General features: G+C 43.4%; 1 protein-coding gene across 21 annotated transcripts in view; it reads left to right on the plus strand.

The window, feature by feature from the left end:
• The window catches only part of celf2 (cugbp, Elav-like family member 2), a 1,014,614-nt gene that overhangs the window by 940,926 nt on the left and 51,569 nt on the right, over nucleotides 1–22,119 (plus strand). For 17 of the 21 annotated variants that reach the window (XM_043714096.2, XM_043714095.2, XM_087999366.1 and 14 more), the window contains one exon: nucleotides 14,337–14,573. In XM_043714096.2, coding sequence (XP_043570031.1) covers nucleotides 14,337–14,573 — 237 coding nt within the window. The remainder of the gene's footprint in view (nucleotides 1–14,336; nucleotides 14,574–22,119) is intronic. The other 4 variants (XM_043714092.2, XM_043714106.2, XM_043714107.2 and 1 more) reach the window with 1 other exon arrangement.

The raw sequence follows: 22,119 nt of genomic DNA on the forward strand, positions 1-22,119 counted from the left end.
ACAACAAGAGGTCATTTGTCCTATCATTTTTTTTCAAAAGAATATTTTATAAATATGTATAAGTACACTGCAGATTAAATTACATTGCAATTTATTTCAATACAGTAATTGACACTGCTTACCAAGTTATTACTTACAATACATGTCTCAAGTATAAAGCTCTGGTGCAGACAGTCGAGGGGACTTTCCTCAGGTTCGAGTTCCTCCGAAGTTGAAAAAGAAGCATTTGATTTACCCACAGCCAAATGGGTTACAGCATCATGTCTCTCCTCTCTTCCCCCTTCCATTCAGATCTCAAACTAAAGTAGAAGATCAACAGGTTAAAGTTGCATTTGTGTAGTGACTTTAATATAGTAACTCATTCCCCAACAAAATGCGACACTGAACCAACTCAAGGTGATGTCTTTATCAGCACATTTAGAAAGGAGTCAGCAAAGTTGGGTCACCTATCATTCATATTCAGACCTGTTTAAAAGGCAGTGAGATCAAAGTGGTTCTCGTAACATTTGCTCACCTCCCCAAAAGCTGTTTTCCACAAGGTTGATGGGAACCGGGATAAAAACTGTGGGGCCTGAATTTGTTTTCTCCTGCCTGCTAAATTATTCCAAATTTTTTTTTATCAGCTGTATTCAGACTTTCCTTCCAATCAATGTGTTCTTTTTTAAATGTGTGAAAACTTGGTCGTAGCCTGCTTCATGCTAACACCATTCCATTCAGCTTTTACCTTATCTAAATCATTTAATAATAAACTGACTGCACCAACGTATAGCATTCTGTCACAACCTTGTGCAGTGTAAGTGCTAGAAATAAGGGTCAGTGTCATTGGCAGGGGTGGGAAATAGATGCTAATCGCGACCCTGTCTCTCTCGCTTGCTCTCTCTCTCACACTCTATCACTATCACTCTCTCGCTCTCTCTCTCTCTCACACACACACACCCTCACACATACACACCCTCACACACACACACTCACACACACATTTTCTCTCTCTCTCTCTCTCACATACACATACACACGCACGCACACACACGCACGCACACACACCCCTCCTCCTCTCCCCACTGTGTAGTGTGTGCCTGGCATTTCCTCCATCCTATGTTTAAATTCTGTGCTGCTCTCACTGGTGGGGCCCAGGTGTAGAGGGCCAACACTTTAGTTTGAGATAATCGATAAATATTGCCTGTCGAAAGTCAGCCCAGACTGAGTCAGCATCGTCAGGAGAGGAGGCAAGGAATCCTGTAAGACAGTAGAAGTTTTTATTTTCTGAATGAGGCATTGACACTGACTGACAGCCTGCAAGCCCGCTTCTGTGTTCACTCCCCAGGCAGTGAGGTCAGAATTCAGAAGTGGAGTCCAGGAGTCATTGCAGGAGAGAAGAAAAGATGATTAATGAGTCTTTTACATGACAGACCACCAAGTGGCTGCAGGACTGATGGAGGCTATTCAGCCTCTTTGAGTTCATGCTGGCTATCTCTGCAAGAGACCCTTAGCTGGTTCCACTCCCGCCAACCATCGCCTTGCAGCTCATGTACTTTTGTTGTTCCCCGTTCAGGTGCCTGTCCAGTTTCTTGTTACAATTGAATCTCTTTACTGTCAGAATGCACCCTGATCCTGACAATACTCATGTAATAGAAATGGAAATTTAAATCACATGCTCCTTCGCGCTCAAGTGATGTCAGGGCCCTGTGTCAGCTGGGGGAGAATTTGCCTTGTGACCCTTTGGATTCTTTTGTAAGGCCTTTAAGCCTGTGTCTTCTTGCTCCTTTTGCACCTGTAGGAATAGTTTCTCCCTATCTACTGCCTTGACCCCTCATGATTTTGACCACCAAACAAATCTCCTTCCAACCTTCTCCAAGGTGAATAATCTCAGCTTCTGCAATTTATCCACGTAAGTTTCACCCCAGATCCTTGGATGCATTCCCATTATGTGGAGGAGCCGGTGTTGGACTGGGGTGGACAAAGTTTAAAAATCACACAACACCAGTTTATAGTCCAAAACGTTTGTTTGGACATACAAAGTTGAACTTCCAGATAAACCTGTTGGACTATAACCTGGTGTTGTGAGACTATTTTTTACTTTGCCCATTCCCATTAAGCTGACTTCACCCAGTAATCAGCAATAACATGGGAAGCCCAGCTCACACATTTCCCATTGATCAGAAGCAGGGGGTTCCCAACATCTGAGCATTTGTCAACTTCCCAGCAAACAGAGCATGGTCAAACACTAGAGGTCTGGATACCTGCCAACATACCATTGTGTAGCTAGTCACTAGATGGTATTAAGAAGTTTGGCACTAAATCCTTCCCCTCTACCCCAGCTACTGTCTCGACTGAATAACTAGAGACTGTTCCATTGGCAGAGTTTATGGGCTTAAGTTTGAGCACAGAATCAATAGCAACACGAGGCAAAACTTGCAGACTCAGCTGTAATGTGCGCTGCCTGAGAATGCTGTGGATGCAGTTTCAAAGAGAATTGGATCATTATTTGAAGAGAGAGTATTTACAGAGCGATAGGCTAGTGGGGAGAGGAAGTAGACAAGTTGCTTGTCCAGAGAGCTGGCATGGACATGACTGGCCAACTGGCCTCCAACTGCGTTGCCATGCTAGAGCTCTGCCTGCAAGAGATACAGGTACATCAGGGTAAATGAAGGAAACAACCAGAAATTCAAACTAAAGAAGAACACACCTTTATGATTGACATGGTTCCCATAGTTTAAATTCATGAACACATTAATGCAGAGACTGTAGGAGGGAAGAGAAACAGAGATAACACTTTGGGTCCAATGTGACTCCTCTTCAGAAGTCATTTGTTAAGCTAATAAGACACTAATCAACCTGGCTCTGTTACATTAATTTCAGGAGAGGGTCAAAATGAGCAGTGCCCAGAGATGTCCCCATTTCCAAATGTTAACAAGTGAGTGTTCTTCACTGAATTCCTGTCAGTGCTAAAAGATCCCCCAACAAGCTGCAAACTCTGCTTCCATGCAGATTTTCAAAGTCTTTTATTAAAATATTACATGCTTTTGTGTTTTTTTATCTTCTCTTTGGAGAAGATGTCAGTTATTATTTGGCCCAAAATATAGCAGAAATTGAATCCTCTGTCAACACTTTTTCTTACACCATATTTCGTAAAAAGAGAAATGAAGTAATTACTTTTGCCAAGTATCTTTTATCAGAAACCTTCCTTATCAAAGTTCTCTCACCTCTGAAGTAGTAATGTTACCACGTTAACTTTGAGAATGCTTTATATTCTGCAAGGAACAAAAGACCCCAAAATTAGAGCTGATGTTGTACAAGGTTGAAACTTGTTCTTGAGGGCTTCAGTTTGAATTCTGTTTACTGTGACATTTAAGTGAGCCATTCAGCTCAGAGGGTGCACTGGGGCAATCCACAGTCTGCATCAATTTAACTTGTTTTGGGTTCTGGATTAGTGGTGCTGGAAGAGCACAGCAGTTCAGGCAGCATCCGAGGAGCAGTAAAATCGATGTTTCGGGCAAAAGCCCCTACAGTATTCCTAGTGAAGAGCTTTTGCCCGAAACGTCGATTTTACTGCTCCTCGGATGCTGCCTGAACAGCTGTGCTCTTCCACCACCACTAATCCAGAATCTGGTTTCCAGCATCTGCAGTCATTGTTTTTACCTAACTTGTTCTGGGCCCAAGCTGCTATGGACTGAGGGTCAATGGCCATGGTTCCTGTTTCTTCATCTGTGCAGTTCTGTCTACCAGAAAACGTACTTGTTTTTAATTTAACCTTTTTTTTTAAACCATCCTGTTCAGAGATGTTATTACACACCTCTGGAATGGGTGGGACTTGAATTCAGTACACCTAGTGCAGATGTGCACATGACCACTGTGCCACAAGAGGGCCCTCAAATTAAATTTCCCCAGGTGTCAAGTTATTTTCAAATCAATACGTGCATGGATTTTATTACACACACCTGGTGCATGTAAGACTTGAACCTGGGCCTCCTGGTCCGGGGTAGTTACACTACAACCTGAGGGCTCTAGAAAGTATATATACAATATATAGAGAAGGGAAACAGAACCTTCGCTTCAACTCATCCATGCTGACCAGATCGCCTGAATAAATCTAGTCCCATTTGTCAGCATTTGGCCCATATCCTCCTAAACCCTTCCTATTCATGTACCCATCCAGATGCCTTTTAAATGTTATAATTGTACCAGCCTCCACCATTTTCTCTGGTACCACCCTCTGCGTGAAAAAAATGCCCCTTTTAAATCTATCCCCTCTCACGTTAAATCTCAAAAGAAAGAGAGAATTGTTTTCAGAAATGCTGGTTGTCTCAATAATTGTCTCTAATTGTCTCTTACATAATAGAAGGCCACTTGGGACAAAGTGTTGAAAATAAGCGAATGCCAATGGCATTGGTGCCTTCAGGACGAAAGAGAATTAAGGGCATCAGAGTTCAGACAGTGGGGCAAAAAGCTGTTATCCATTGGTTCCAGTATGAATGTAGGGGTAGAGAGGAAAGGCAGAGGATGATATGTATCCATGTTCTTGCTGTTAGAGTTTTGTAGTAGAGAGAGAGAGAGAAAGGGAGGGTAGGAGGAATGGTAACAGAGGAGAGAACATTGCTCCCATTTACACAAGCAACATTCCAGCAGGTTCAGACCAGAGCAAATAATGTCCCTGTGAGCTACATGTATGGAAAGCATGCTATCCATTAAATAATATTATCCTTCAGTATTTTTATGTGATAAACGCTTAGACCATAAGACATAGGAGCAGAAGTAGGATATTTGGCTGATCAAGTCTGCTCTGCCATCCAATGAGATCATTTCATATACAATTATCAATAAGGGAAGATAGTGGCCTCGATGTTGTTATTGCTGGGCTGGTCATCCAGAGATCTGGGTTCAAATCCCATCACAGCAGAAAATTTGGAATTGAGAATCTAATGATGACCGTGAATCCTTTGTTGATTATCAGGAAAAACGTATCTGGCTCACTAATGCCCCTTAGGGCAGACAATGTGTTGTCCTTATCTGAGCTGCTCGACATATGACCCACAGTAATGTGGTTGACCATTAACTGTCTTCTGGGCAATTAGGGGTGGGCAGTAAATGTTGGCCTAGCCGGTGATGCCTGTGTCCTGTAAGGCATTTTTAAAAAGTATAAGGGAGATAATTGGTCATGTTTTATCTGAAAATGGACCAATCTTGAAATTTTGCTCCCTGAACATATTTCTGATCCCATTCTAAAGCCACGTGCAAAAGTCTGTCAAATATTTCCTCTTGGTTGGATTATGAATTCCTTCTCCCAGTTCTAGTGACACCTGTGTACAAAAGAAAGTAAAAACATGCAACTGTAGAATGGCAAATAGCTGCGGGGTCAATAGATGTGAAAAGCACAGCAGATCAGACAGCATCCGAGGAGCAGGAAAGTCAACGTTTTGTGCCGAAACCCTTTGTCAGGGCTGAGGAGGGGGAGTGGAGCCCAGAAGTAAATGGGAGGGTGGGGCTCGGGGAAGGGTTGGTAGTATGGTTATAGGTGGATGCAGTTCAGGGATTATTGTGATTGGTCAGTGGGAAGCAAGGAGTGGATGGGTGAATAGGAAGATGGACAGGTATGGTCAGGTCAGGGAGGTGAAGGGGAGGGATTTTGAAGCTGGTGAAGTCAATATTGAGGCCATTGGACTGTAAGTTTTCCAGGCGAAATATCACTTGGCGTTCGTCCAGTTTCCGTTGGTGTCAGCCTTGACAGTGGAGGAGGCCAAGGATGGACATGTCGCCAACAGAATGGAAGGGGGAAATTAAAATGGATGGCAACCGGAAGGTTGGGTTGGTTGATAGCTGCAACTTACTTTCCTTGGGTGTTGTGAAAGCTTGAATGCTCCCATTCAGGGATGGTTATAGGTCAGAGGACCATTGCTGTCTGCCTGTCTACCAAATCTGGAGAAACACTGAGATTTGGATGTCCCAGTGTGGAGGTCATAAGAGTTCCAACAAGCATAGACCCCTGAGCAAAACTAGCCCTTGGAGGACAACCTGAAGACACAGGGATGGAGGCAGGTGAGGATGGGAGATCTGTGGCCAACAAGCAAAATGACCATCTCAGAGTTGACCAGGTGGATGGTGGCAGGGGACATGGGGCTAGAAAGCAGAAGTTGGAGCCTGAGAGGCTTGGAATTCCCAAAGAGATGAGTGAGGGGAGTAATTATTTTGATAGTGAGTTCATCCTCCCTGGAAGATTTCCAACTGGCCAGGCAAGTGGCTTTTCAAAACCTGGCAAGATTACTTCCAACATTTCTGATCTCCGCATGTCTTTCAGCAATGGAAGTCCTCAGGTGGATGGGTGAAATGGTGTTCCTTTGAAGAATGTTGTGCATTCACTTTCCCTCACTGCTGAATGATATGTGCCTCTGTATAAACAGGGCAATATTGATGCATCAGAAACTTTGACAATTACTGTTGGAATTGGCTCAATGTTGTCTGATTATTTTCTTTGCAAAAGAACCCTGTGGATCTGTCCCGCTGGACATCACACAATGTTACAAATGCATGACAATCTTGAATAAAGAGTAAACCCACTACCTGAAATTTACAAGCTGCCCTCTGATTGGTCTCAACAGTTTGTATGTTACCAGGGTCTGGTTCTTGAGAACTTGAGCAGTCAGTGAGCAATACCATGGGAGATCTGCTAATAGAAGGATAAAATTGGAAATGATATGGGGAAAAACAAAGTGTCATGGAGAGAATGGTCTGTAAAAAGAAAGAGAAGCAGTCATAATTGGCCAAATGGCTATTTGTAAATCTTAGCAGGACTTATACACTTAATGGTAAGGTCCTAGGGAGTGTTGCTGAACAAAGAGACCTTGGAGTGCAGGTTCATAGCTCCTTGAAAGTGGAGTCGCACATAGATAGGATAGTGAAGAAGGTGTTTGGTATGCTTTCCTTTATTGGTCAGAGTATTGAGTACAGGAGTTGGGAGGTCATGTTGCGACTGTACAGGACATTGGTTAGGCCACTGTTGAAATATTGTATGCAATTCTGGTCTCCTTCCTATCAGAAACATGTTGTGAAACTTGAAAAGGTTCAGAAAGGATTTACAAGGACATTGCTGGGGTTGGAGAATTTGAGCTACAGGAAGAGGTTGAATAGGCTAGGGCTGTTTTCTCTGGAGCATCAGAGGCTAAGGGGTGACCTTAGAGAGGTTTATAAAATCATGAGGAGCATAGATAGGATAAATAGACAAAGTCTCTTCCGTGGGGTGGGGGAGTCCAGAACTAGGGTGATATGGGAAAGATATAAAAGGACCTTAAGGGCAACTTTTTCACGCAGAGGATGGTACATGTATGGTTGAGCTGCCAGAGGAAGTTGTGGAGTCTAGTACAATTGCATCATTTAAAAGGCACCTGGATGGGTATATGAATAGGAAGGGTTTGGAGGGATATGGGCCGGGTGCTTGCAGGAGGGACTACGTTGGGTTAGGATATCTGGTTGGTATGGACGGGTTGGACCGAAGGGTCTGTTTCCGTGCTGTACACCTCTATGACTCTGAGAAATGTAATGAATGAATGAGATCAGAAAGCAGGGCAGTGTCTTATCCAGGTGATTAATGCAGAAATAAATAACTGTCCTTGCAGTGGTCTGTCTTTATTTTTCATCCTGTTGTAGTCCCCCTCCCCCACCAGTTCTCCCTGATGAGGGATGTGGTTCTATGCAAATTCAAAAGTGGTTAGGAGGTCAGTGAAGGTGGAGAAGGAGTCACTATGATTTAGGAATATCCTCACTGAACAAACTGAGCCTGCAAGATCCAGATACAAGCCAAGGCTTTGGAATTAGTTTCTTACCCTGAATGTCAGGAGGAATCCCTTGGAGGAACCAGAGGTTAGGGAGTGATTATCTTTGGATGGGGACAAGATTCAGATCGAGAAAGTTCATTTTCCAATTCCAACGAGCTTCATAGATTGCTTCTACAAAGACCTTGATCACAAGTCTTGGCCTTGGGTCAATTAGGGCACTATTGCAACAGCTAAAATCTTAAATTACACAGGATCTGATTATGGTGGGAAACCTTCCTCCTAATCTGTCACACATCCCATTCCCATTGATACTGACCTTGGGGACCCCTGACCCACTAACGCTGAACTGAGAGTCTTACAGATAAAGGAGCCAGTCTCTCCCACACCTGTTTCTTCTCCAGCTGATGCAAAGATTACCGCTGGCTTTGACAAGCTCATGTCAGTCGCAGCATTCCCACAAGTGCCACCTTTGGTACCCCTCCAATGTGCTGGGCTGTTATCTTCATGATACTCTGAGCATGTTGATAAGATTAGATTCCCTACAGTGTGGAAATAGGCCCTTCGGCCCAACAAATCCACACCGACCCTCTGAAGAGTAACCCATCCAGACCCATTTCCCTCTAACTAATACACCTAACACTATGGGCAATTTAGCATGGCCAATTCACCTGGCCTGCACATCTTTGGACTGTGGGAGGAAACCCACGCAGACACTGGGAGAATGTGCAAACTCCATACAGACAGTCGACTGAGGCTGGAATCGAACCTGGGATCCTGGTGCTGTGAGGCAGCAGTACTAACCACTGAGCCACCATGCCGTTCCAGGTTTGCCTATAGCAGCCACATGTAAAGTCCTTTCTGGGGAGCGGGCCGCCAATAGCACGGCACTTTCCACCTTTACCTGCACCTTCTGCTGTACCGTCTGCTTCTGGCCTACTTCCCCAATTGAGCAGCCTCCCTGCCCTGGGTAATGACACAAGGCCCACCCTCTTTAACATTGGTATAGACCATAGCAACCCTCCTTCAGATATATCAAGGTGAATGACTCGACCCTAACATTTTCTTATTTAAAGGCAAGTGTAAAGTGCCATATTCCCAATGTAATTCAATTGGTTACACTACTCAGCTTTAAACAAAGACATTTTATTCTTATTTTTTAATTAAAATACAAATAAAAGAAAGAAAAATTTGTATAACAACTCTATTTGAAAACATAATAGAATAACAGATTACTTAACTACTTAACAGTAACTGTTCCAATATAGTAACATCCCCGAAACACACCCTTGGCAAAGGCAAATTCAGTAAAAAATAAACGATCTCACAGACAATGTTTCTGCAGTCGAGGCGGGAGAGAACTCAAATGTTTTTGCTGTAGCAAGGAGAGACATATGGCAGCTTCCAAACCTCAACACTAACTGAAAACAGGGACCCGGGTTTGATTCCAAACTTAGGCAACTGTCTGCGTGGAGTTTGCAAATTCTACCTGTGTCTGCGTGGGGTTCCATTGGGTTTTCTGGTTTCCTCCCACAGTCCCAAGATGTACAGGTTAGGTGGATTGGCAATGCTAAATTGCACATACATAGAACATAGCACAGTACAGGCCCTTCAGCCCTCGATGTTATACCTGCCTTTTATCCTACTCTAAGATCAGACTAATCTACATATCTGTCATTATATTATCATCCATGTGCCTATCCTAGAGTCACTTAAATGTCCTAATGTCTCTCACTCCACTACCACTGCTGGCAGTGCTTTCCATGCACCCACCACTCTCTGTGTAAAGAACCATCTCTGACATCTCCCCTAAACTCCAATTACCTTAACATTAAGTCAGCTCATGATAGACATTTCCACCCTGGGAAATGTCTCTGACTATTCATTCTATCAATGCCTCTCGACATCTTGTACACCTTTATCAAGTCACCTCTCATCCTTCTTCACTCCAATGAGAAAAGCCCTAGCTCCATCAACCTCTCTTCATAAGACATGCCCTCCAGTCCAGGCAGCATCCTGGTAAATCTTCTCTGCACCCTCTGTAAAGTTTCCGCATCTTTCCTACAATGATGCGACCAGAACTGAACACAATATTCCAAGTCTAACCAGGAGTCTGTGGAACTGCAGCGTAACCTCATGCCTCTTAAACTCAATCCCCCTGCTAATGAAAGTCAACTCACCATACACCTTCTTAACAACCAGGGTGGCAACTTTGAGGGATCTATGGACATGGACCCCAAGGCCCCTCTGTTCCTACACACTGCCAAGAATCCTGCCTTTAACCCTGTATTTGGCATTCAAACCCAACCTTCCAAAATGAATGACTTCACACTTTTCCAGGTTGAACGCGATCTGCCACTTCTCAGCCCTATTCTGCATCCTGGCAATGTCTCATTGCAACCTACAGCAGCCCTCCATACTACCTACCTCTCCACCAACCATCATGTCATTGTGTCATCGGCAAACTTAGTAACCAACCCTTCCAGGTCATTTATAAAAATCACAAAGAGCAGAGGTCCCAGACCGATCCCTGAGGAGCACCACAGGTCACTGAGCTCCGGCTGAATACTTTCTATCTACCACCACCCTCTGTCTTCTGTGGGCCCGCTGTTTCTGTATCCAAACTGAAAGGTTTTCTTGTATCCCATGCCTCCTTCCTTTCTGAATGCACCTACCATGGGGAACCTTATCAAGCAACTTGGAAAAATTGATGTACACCACATTGACTGCTCTACCTTCATCAACGTGTTTTGTCACATTCTCAAAGAATTCAGTAAGGGATGTGTAGGATGGGTGCATTAGTCATGGGAAATGCAGGGTTACAGGGATAGGGTAGGGGGATGTGTCTGGGTGGTTAGCTCTTTGGAGGGTCGGTGTGGACTTGTTGGGCTGAAGGACCTGCTTCCACTCTTTGGGGATTTTATGATGGTGATGAAATTAAAACCCTAGCTTTGTGGGAGTCTGACTCCCCCCATTCAGGATGCTTCCATTGTTCTAACTTCTAAAAACAAAAAAGACCCAAGGCCTCACAAGCTGTTTACTTTATTAGTTTGGAACAAGCCACTCAACACCTCTGTCTTAACCTCGCTTCAGAAAGGAAAAGGGACAAAATCTACCTCTTAAAGCCATAGTATTGTCACAGTGTCTATAACCAGGAACTCTGGATCAGGCTAGGACCCATTATCATTCGTGTCTGCTATTAAATTGGGTGTTTGGGAGGCTCTTGAATAGTTAACACCTTGGTGCCAAATTAGTGCTGGTGAATTTAAAAGTTGCCATTAACCCATTTGTTTATAATAAACATAATGGACAGAGAGAATTAAGTTCCCACTTTGCATTAAGCTCCAGTCACTGCTGACCATTTAGCCACCAGATGTGGCTGCTAGATGTGTGTGTAATGAAGCGGAATATTTTCTTAAACATGGGATTTGTTGATTACTGATCTATTTTACTAAGTAGATACTAAAAGTCAGTTTAATTTGCTACTGTTTCTAAAAGCAATACCATTACGTTGATAAGGAAGCATTAGTCCCCATTTTCTCTTGTTTGTATTTAATATGCTTGCAAACATTTTAATGTGTTTTATGCAAATTGTTCTCAGTCACCTTTTAAAATGAAACCTGTTTTGTAAGCAGGCTTACATCTTTAATGCAGCCTCTTAGAGCTTCATTTTGTATTTAATTAGCTCCATAAAGGGGTCACAGTAGTCAAAAGACATCAGAGGTAATGTCATTCTAATACAGGCTAAACCACTGCGGATGCTGGAAATCTGAAACAAACAGAGAATGGTGGAGAAACTCAACAGGTCTAGCAGCACCTGTGGAGAGAGAAAAACAGAGTTAACATTTCGAGTCTGTTATGACTGCAGAATTAGGAAGAAATTCTGAAGAGGCTCTAAACTTGATTTTTTGGTTAACTCTATTAACGCGTTCACTCTATTAACGCGTTCACTCTCTTTCTCTCTCCACAGAGACCGTGTTCTAATATTCTTAAATTTAAGAAATATTTATTTAAAGGACATTTTTGAAAGTTCTCTTTTTGGAACTCATGGGTCATCTGTTTGCCATGGCGACAGTTATGGACTTGGATGCTATTGTCCCAGAGGCTGATTGGATTATTTTCCTGTTCACATGGTTGCTTGTTGATTCTTTGCTTTTGTAAAAGGTTAAGTAGAATAAGATAATCGGTCTGAATGAAGCCCTGAGCTGTTTGATCGGTCTTCAATCACTTAACTCGAAAGGAGAGGATTTTCTGGCCCATCACATGTCCTGAAATTGCGTCTGATTAATAGTCTATGGCAACATGTCAGGGCTGAATGTCGGGTCAGTGCTGTTATCCACGGGTTCCTTTTCCCTGGTTAATACTTCTGAAGGATCCGTTTTAGATGGTGACCTAGAATTCCCGAAAGCTTCCTATGGCAGGCCTAGAAACAATCACAATGATGAGGGGAGAGAATCACTTCCCAACCCACACTCTCCCTGTTCTTTTAAGGATCTTGCATCTTACCCGGCAGAAGTAAAACGGTTACCGTGTCTGGAAGAGTGGCCTTGCTGTCCAGTGAACAGCTTTACATGTTCTACATCTTGTCAAATGCCAGTTTGCTTCAGGATTCAGATGAGTTTGAAGAGTTGATGCTCGAGGTTGCAACATTTGGGATCCAGACCCCGAGATATTTGCCTACCTAAGGGAAGGAGGTTTTGATGCCTCTGAATAGTCGACCTCTCTCCTCTTCCCCCACCAAGGTGGGACGTTGGGTTTTGTCTGTCCTTGTACATCATACAATTTTACATTTAGGAGGGCAACCAGTCACTGAGAGGTTTGGAGTTAGCTGCTACACTCTGATGCAAAATACTGTATAGGCAGGCAGGTGGCAGGGTTGAAATTTTCTCAGATTCTTGTGCCTATTGGGCTGTAATGATCAGTCTCTGCTGCTGGATGATAATCCTATTACCCCGATGGAAAATTTGTGTCTTTTTACAGTAGGATGAGTTTGGGATGTCCACCATGATTTACTAAGTACTCATTGGGGTCAAACATGAACCAACCACCACTCAAATGTAGGGACTTCATAGAGTCCCCACGGTGTGGAAGTAGGACATTCAACCCATTGACTCCACACCAACCCTCCAAAGAACCCACCCGGACCCACTCCATCCCTGTAACCCTCTAGTTCCCATGGCTAATCCACCTAATCTGTATATCCCTGGACGCTAGGGGCAATTTAGCATGGCCAATCCACCTGACCTGCGCAACTTCGGACTGTGGGAGGAAACCGGAGCACCCAGAGGAAACCCACACAGACAAGGGGAGAATGTGCAAACTCCACACAGCCCTAAGGTGGAATCAAACCTGGGTCACTTGACGCTGTGAGGCAGCAGTGCTAACCACCGAGCCAGCATGGCACCCAATTTCGGGGGTGGGGAGGGGTGTTGTTGCTTAGTGAACTGTGACACTATCGGGACAGTAGAAACAGTTGGAGTTATTTTAAAGATTCTTTCAAAAAGGGAATAATGCTGAGAAGAAAGGTTTTCGATGAAGACATATTTGACTGGGGAGATAGTTTGAATGTATGACTTCCCTCAAACCGTGGTGGGCAGTGGGAATTCTGTAACTATCAGCATCAGATAAATATTTCAGTAAGCTCTGTTTGAAGGTAAAGTTTCAACTCAGCAAATGAGGAGGTTACCTACTGACAAAGCTCATTTGCATTTGCTAGATAAATAAAGTTGTAACTGTGAACGTATTGAACAGGGCACCATTTTGAAAAAACTTATAAGCGAGTAGGTAACCTATTTTAAAGATTTAATTTGAAAGTCCTTGTCTCTTTTAGAGTATGTATTAGAATTCTTACTCATTACATTTCTAACTCTATTTGACAAGTAACTGTATTTTATAAATAAGGACAACAATGGAGAAAAATATTAAACCTTTTAATTCTGTATAATGTTTCGTAGATTTTTTTTTAAAACTGGATTGAACAGGTGACAGCAAAGGGTGGGTTTCATCCATAGTGCCTGCTCCTGATTACCATCCATTGAGTTTTGTTAGAAAGTGTTGATGCTTGGATTCAGGTGATGGAACTAACTGTTGAAACCCAATGTACTCTCAATTGCCTAACCTGGGGTATAGGCAATGGAAAAACTTTGAGATACGTTAGCCAAAGGTTGCTTATAGCTGTGGCAAGAAATCATAAGTGTATTATAGTACCAAGTATGGAACAGGCTGTTTTAAACCTATTACTGTATAAGGATAAAGGGTTAATAGTGATGTAATAGCAAAGAATCGTCAAGGAAAGAGTGATCATAAGATGGTAGAATTTCACATGGAGTGAGGATGAGAAACTTGGGTCTGAAACTAATGTCTTATATGTTTATATAATTACAAAAGTTTTAAAAACACGCTGGGTAGAGTAGACTCAATAAATAGATAAGTAAGTTGGGAGAAGGAGTGACAGAGAGAGAGAAGCAGAGGGTTCTTTAATAGAAGAGGCAGCAGAAAGGAATGAGTGATGCATTCAAACACAGTCTGTTGCCTCATCTCTTTATCCTAACCATGTGCCTCTGTCTGCGACAGGGCTGCTCATCGCCAATCGTGGTGAAGTTTGCGGACACTCAGAAGGATAAGGAGCAGAGGCGCCTGCAGCAGCAGCTGGCCCAGCAGATGCAACAGCTCAACACAGCGACCTGGGGAAACCTGACTGGCCTGGGTGCCCTGGGACCACAGTACCTGGCTGTAAGTGGTCATTGGGGAACCAAGAACAGTGGCGAAATTGGAACAAAAGAAGTTTTCGTACCCCAAAACATGCATACAGTCAGTCTTTTTTTTTATTTCTTTCTCTCTTGATGCAGCATAAGTGGGGGATGTGAATTGGATGTCATTAATTTATTTTCCTTCAGGGAAGGGTGGAGGAGACGAATACCCTCTGTACAGTTGGGAAAATGTTGAATATTATCTGCAAGCCTCATTCTCTGTTGTGGTTTACATTGAATGCAGTAACTTCACAAACATCACACTTTAGTCTTCTCCCTTCAGTCATTGTTTGGTTTCTAGCCACCAGCTTTTTTTTTCTCCTCCAATATCACTGTTATTCTGAATCCAAGCAGCAGTTCCAGGACACCGTCAAAACCTCTTTGTAAAGTGGTTGGATGTTCTGAGCTATGCTTCCCTCTCCTAAAAGAAGCACTTGCATTGATATAGTGCCTTTCATGACTTGGGACATGCACAGTGCTTTACAGCTGATCAAAATAGTTTTTGAAATGTGACCACTTTTGTAATTTTACAAACGAGCTCCTACATTATCAATGATAATGGACAGATAATTAGTTTTTAATCTTTGGCAGAGTTATAAATATTTGATTGGCACTGAGGAGAACCTCACAACTTCTATTAAAAATAATACAGATCCATGCAACCGAGCAGATGTCTCAATTAAACATCTAATTGGAAAGATGACATATCTGAAGAGCAGAGCTTCCTCAGTAAAGCACTGAAGAACCAGTCCCTGGTGCAGGATTTCAACCCATAACTTTCTGACCCTAAGGCTTCCAGTGAACCACAGCTAGCACCAGAAAATTGCTGAGTTTTACTTAGTTAATGCTATGCAATAAATAAAGACCATCAGTGTTATGTCTGTGCTGATCTGTATCAAGACTGCTCATCTCCAATGCCAGCTTATTGCACATCCTGTAAACCAAACCATTCTCGTTCCTTAAGCGTTCTGGCTGCAGCATTGGGGATTAATTACTCCAGAAGAATAAAATGGATATTTGCAAAGTGGTGTTGCTGCAACACAAGGCTGTGGGTTCACAGCAGGGTTGGTGCATTCAATGCACACTGACACCTCTGCGCAGTTCCAAGGGAGTGCTGTGTCACCACACATGCAGTCTCCCACACTGAGTCTGTCCACTTGATGGATGTTGAAAAACCAAGTCTCATGGTACAATTCAAAAAAATTAGTCAGTTGGCTCATTATTCCAAAAACAAAATGAGCCAGTTGCTGCTGTTTGTGCATCTTGCTGTGCCTTGGTCGACAAGCACTTCACTATGTAACAACAGTGACTGCCCTTCCAAAGTAATTGATGGGCTGCAGAGCACTTTGGAACATGCTGGGAATGTGAAAGAGGTCCCAGTGAATGCAAGTTTTTATTTTGCATAGTTGCTGTTGATATAACGTCGGCTGGCAGCATTTGGAGGAAGGTTGTTACAGGATTGTCAGGAAAACATCCACTTTACTCAGGAAAACCACACCAGGTCAAATTGTTGACAAATGGCAATAAACAAGGTGCCAGGATTGGACCATTCAGTAAGCTCTTGGCTGATCTGACTGTAACTTCAAAACCACATTCCCCTCAGTTCCATAACCTTTCACCCCCATACTTAGTAAGAATCTGTCTCCACGTTAAAGTACTCCTGGTCTCGGCTTCCACTATTTCCTCAGGAAGAGAATTCCAAAACATTCCATTTTTGGAAAAAAGAGTCAACAAATGACATAATTGGAACTCATGAATGAAACTCTCCTTATCACAGCAGGTGATTTCTCCTACACAAGTGAAGGACAGAAAAACAGAATCCTTACATTGCGAAAAGAGGCCGTTTGACCCATCAAGTCTGCACTGACCCTCCAAAAAGCATCCAACCCAAACTCACCCCCAACCCTATCCCCACAGCTCCATATTTCCCATGGCCAATCCACCTAGCCTGCACATCCCTGGACACTCTAGGCAATTTGGCATGGCCAATCCACCTAATGTGCACATCTTTGGAGAAAACCAGAGCACCCGGAGGAAACCCACAAAGACATGGGGAGAATGTGCAATCTCCACACAGTCACCCAAGGGTGGAATCAAACCCGGGTCCTTGGCACTGTGAGGCAGCAGTGCTAACCACTGACCCACCGAGCTGCCTATGGATTGATTCATAACACGGATTGTCTGAGTTTGTGCAAAATCAATCCGAGTCACTTTCAGCAGTGCAATCTCCAGGCGTGATGGTTGGAGGGGGGAATTACCAAATTATTTCCATTTGGGCCTGAGATGATGGTGTTTCTCTCTGCAGCAGCAGCAGCAGCAGTACTCAGATGTAAATGAGGTGGGAAGGCTGTCTCCTGAGGAACTGCAGCTGCTGCCCATGCTGGAGTCTGTGGGCCACTTGCCCAAGTGGTTGCAGCTGCTGCTTGGATTTCAAGCAGAGAGCGGCACTTTCAATGTAAATCATGGAATCATTAACACACAGAAGGAGGCCAATTGGCTATTCTGCCTGCGCCGGCTCTTTGAGAAAGAGCCTATCAGTCCCACTCCTCCGGCCCTTTCCCAATTGCCCTGTAAAGGTCTCCCCCGGGATTTGAATAGTGCTTTCCTGGATTGTCACTGTTCTTAGAAAACTAGATTCCTTTAACCCATCCATCTTCCCCTGCCATCAGCAATAATAATTTCCTATTGTGGATATTATCCAGATAGTAGCAAATTATCATTCAGTCACTTGCCTGGGATTGGCTTCCCTCAGCATCGAAATAGTCCAAGATCTGAATCAGAAACTATCTGAACTGACTGCTGTGAAGGTCAAAGAGAAAAAGCTATCAGTAATTTCAAGACTGTCATCTAATCTCAGGATTGAAGTAGTGATATGCTATTTAAAGTTTACCATTAGTTTCTTTCTGTAGTACAGGTTCAACTTGAATATTTGGAATCCCATCCAGCCATTTATGTTGTTATAGTGAGTGCACAGACAGACCACCCCACAGCATCATTTATCCTCCAAACAAACTTCCTGTCACTCCTTTTTTTTAATGATTTGGAGATGCCGGTGTTGGACTGGGGTGTACAAAGTTAAAAACCACACAACACCAGGTTATAGTCCAACAGATTTAATTGGAAGCACTAGCTTTCGGAGCGATGCTCCTTCATCAGGTGATGAAGGAGCAGTGCTCCGAAAGCTAGTGCTTCCAAATAAACCTGGTGTTGTGTGATTTTGAACTTTTTTTTAAAACTAATTATCTGATATTGCCGTCACATCATTAACTGAAATCTCCTTAAATTCATGATGCAACTTCAATCATTCAATGTACCAGCAAATTCCCTGTTTTAGCCCACGTTTTGGGTAAAGAGTTTTCTCCTAAATTTCTAATTGGCTTTATTAGTGTCCATTATATACTTCCAGAACCTAGTATTTTCCTGCCCACAAGTGGAAGTGACTCTTTTTGCATCAAACAATATTTTCATCATTCTCTCTAAGAGAAGGAGCCCTAGTTATGATTACTGTCCATTTAGTTGTACAGTCTCCTGCTGTACTCTGTCCCCATGACATGTACACAGAGTAACTGCAGGTTGGTGTGCTTCAGACGAATCTGATGTGAGCCATTGGCTCTGGATGTTAATCTCTTTATTAGATTTGGATGTAAGTGAATTGGACTGTAACAACATGAGGGAAAAATTGCCTGTCATTTATGCTTTACTTTTGTGTGGACATAACACTTTCAGTGCATAAAATCTGAATTCCTACATGATTGGTGTTTGGGAAAGCCGGAAGAAGGCTTATGATTCTCTTGGTGAGAAGTAGCCGTGAAATGAAACTTGACAGCAGTACGCACAGAACGTGCGGTAAGGTGTCAGGCAGAATGTATCAGAGTGAAAACATCTCTGTAGCAGAGTCAAAGAAGGTTCTCTGTCAGTGCATGTGCCCGGTTTGCTGAGACAACCTGAGAGAAGTGATCAATTATACTTCCAAGCAAAAGATCAAGTCAGGAAAGCACAGAATATACTTTTCCATGCATAGTGTTATTTGGATGCATTATCATCATTGAATTTAAATCACCCATAATGTTTATAGAACACTTTTTTTGACACAGAAAGAGGCCATTCAGTCTCTCATAACTGTGCTGCTGAGTCTTTGAAAAAGCTACTCAAATATTTCTCTCGTGACTCTAAATAAAAGGGAGTTAGAGGACAACTTGGTGAAAAATATTAAAATGTAGGTTGGAGTCTGCCAAAGGGGAACAAATCTGACTGGGCTCACAATCCCATTCACCATCCAGTGACTTGCGTTGTGGAGTATCCACATGTAGATGTTACGTTAACACTCTCCACACTGTACCCCTTCCCCCTCACATGGCGAAGCAACCTGCTGTTTGGCTGCAGGAGTGTAAGGTAACCAGCAGCTCTGGAATAGCTGCTGTCGGATACAGGTCAGCAGGCGCCATGGGAAAAGAAAGGATTGTAAATTGTCTGGGGCAGGGGAGTAGATTAGAATTACAGGGACTTTACAGCACAGAAACAGACCATTGGCTGTGCCAATGATTTTGCTGGCACATGAACCTGCTCCCATCCTCCTTTATCGAAAGTCATCTGCATATATTTCTGTTCTGTGCTCCCCCCAGTTCTAGCTTTCTCTCAGATGCGTGCACACGACCTACCTCGTGTTACTCTGCCTGGCAACACAATCCACATTCTCAACAGAGAAGCGATACAGAACATTTCTAGCTCCGTCGAGGGCTGCTAGCATTAATAACAAGCTAAGCCTTCCAGGCACAATGTTAAAATGAGGTCCCTTCTGCCCCACCAAGTGCAATTAAAATATCCTATGGCAATGTTCATAGAGTCATAGAGATGTACAGCATGGGAACAGACTCTTTGGTCCAACTAGTCCATGACAACCAGATATCCTAAATTCATCTAGTCCCATCTGCCAGCATTTGCCCCATATCCCTCTAAACCATTCTTATTTGTATACCCATCTCAATGCCTCTTAACTGTTGTAATTATGTCAGCCTCCACAACTTTCTTCGGCATCTCATTCCATATAAGCACTACCCTCTGCTTGGAAAAATTGCCCCTTCAGTCTCTTTTGCATCTTTCATCTCTCACCTTAAACCCATGCCCTCTCGTTTTGGACTCCCCCATTCCAGCAAAAAGACCTTGTCTATTTACCCTATCCATGCCACCCTCATGATTTTATAAACCTCTATAAGGTCACCCCTCAGTCTCTGACACTCCAGGGAAAACAGCTCCAGCCTATTCAACCTCTCCCTATAACTCAAATCCTCCAACCCTGGCAACATCCTTATAAATCTTTTCTGAACCCTTTCAAGTCTCACAACATCCTTCCTGTAGGAAGGAGACCAGAATTGCATGCAGTAGTGGTCTAACCAATGTCCTGTACAGCCACAACATGACCTTCCAACTCCTGTACTCAATGCTCTGACCAATAAAGAAAAGCAAAGAAGAGCTGGGGCTGAGTGACCTGACTAATATGAATCCCTCAAGAAACATCCTTCAAATCAGAGTATCCTTTCATGTGTCTTTGTGGGATCTTGCTGAGCTCCAAGTGCTTGCCTTTTTTTTTTCACATTACATCCGTTACCGTACTTCACAAGAACTTTCCTGGCTGGAAAGCATGAGGGGCACCTTAAAGTCATGGAAGGCACTATATAAATGCAAGTTCCTTGTCTTTCTTTCTTTGAGATACAGCAGAGGATCAGTTTTTCCAGACCCAAGTTTGTGATAGTAAAATGTGTTTACAGTATTCAGTGTGTTTCACAACTGTACAGAGAGTAATATGTTGGACCAGTTGGCCCTCTAGAGGTTTGAGGACCTAAAAACTGTGGGACCTTATATGTTTTGAAAGTCTTTGTGTTTTACTGAGGGTACGCTCTGAGGGAGGTGGGGTACGACTCCTATAAATGCATTTGAAGTAACAGAGGATATCTGAACCAGTTCCATCGATGTTCAGAAAGCCCTTTTGCTCAAATTTAAATGGTGCTACACAAATTCAATATGATATGGAGTTTCTCACTTAATGTGATCCAGGGACAAAGAAGCTTTTTGTATATTGGTTGAGCCATGTCTGTAACTCTTGCACATTTTGGGTAGATAATCCTGTATATTTTCCACTCTCTGCCAACATTAATGAATACAGATGGAACGAGTGTCCCCATGTCCACTGCGAGTGGTTTATTGCTGTCCCATTCACCATGAGTGCTGCTAATTAGGGCTATCAGTAATTCTTAAAAACCTGTTCACAGGTGTTGAATGCCGATGTAGAATTTGGAGAAATTTAAAGAACACTCAGCCGGGCAGTTGTCAGGTTATCAGGGTATGGCTGAGACTGATTCTGGAGATGGATCTTTGCCCTGGCTGAGCGTGCTCTCTTGCTTCCACACCTCAGGCAGGTATCACTGGTGGCTGAAGAGAGTCCCTCTCCCTGTGCTTCCAGCTTGCGTTACTTCCCCATATGTTACTGTGTCTGCCTCTTTCCCTGACAACCCACGGACTAGATTGTGTGCTCTACTCCTGCAGCCTCATACAGGGTCTGCCCGGTCTGCAGCTGGATCCCTGAGCTGCCTCTGACACGATCATGCCACGGTGACAATCCAGCCGGTTTGGTCAGTATCCACGGTGACAATCCGGCCGGTTTGGTCACTATCCATGGTGACTCTGGCCGGTTTGGTCACTATCCACCGTGATTCTCCAACCGGTTTGGTCAGTATCCACGGTGACTCTTGAGGGGTAAGGAGTATTGCAACAATAGTTGCTGCCTCACTCCATCCCCTAATGCCATGCTGGAGATGTCCTATCACCAGTTCAGTCCAATAATGCAATGGAGTCACTGCACATGATGCAGTTTTGCTTCATTGTTCATTGTGCTGTGCATATACAGCTGCAAGGCTAGGTGTCAAGCGTATTTTTCCAAAATGGAAATCATTTTGAAGAAAGCTCAAATTTTCAACCATAGCATTTATTGTTGTGCTGTCTAGCTGCAAACTTGCCTGTGTGTGTGTGTGTGTATGTATATACGCATGTGCGTGTGTGTGTGTGCACATGTGAACACTCACGCCCACGAACACACGTTACGTGCATACATTTGTGCGTGCACTGTTTCTGTGCATGTTTGTGTGGCTGCATTTATGTGCACGTGAGTTTGAGTTCATGTTTGTGTGTGTTTGGAAATGCGCATGTTTGTGTTGTCATATTTATTTGTGCTCATGTGTCAGTACGTCTGCACATGCATGTCTGTGTGCATGCATATGTCTGCAAACGTGTTTGTGTAACATTTGTTCCATCTCTCAACGCCATACTCATTTTCAAAAGGCATGTTTTGATGTAATCTCTGCCCCTCTGGGAAGAATCTTGTGATGTCTTCCTGTGAACTTGTTCTGTGCAATTCAAGATTTAATGAAGAAGGAATAACTTCATTTTAGGTTTAAAATAACGTTCAGTTACTCAGCCTTGAGTAATCTTCACCTCATTCACTGACACAGCGTGAGTAACTGTCTCTGTAAGGATGTGTGCTGTCATCTGCAGAGAGACCCTATAACCCCCCACCGCTGTGTGAGCCAGTACACATTCATGCAGAACAACCTGCC

This window comes from Chiloscyllium plagiosum, unplaced genomic scaffold (genome assembly GCF_037043375.1).
Source record: "Chiloscyllium plagiosum isolate Xiang-an unplaced genomic scaffold, Cpla_swu_hap1 HiC_scaffold_23, whole genome shotgun sequence".
NCBI lineage: Eukaryota > Metazoa > Chordata > Chondrichthyes > Orectolobiformes > Hemiscylliidae > Chiloscyllium > Chiloscyllium plagiosum.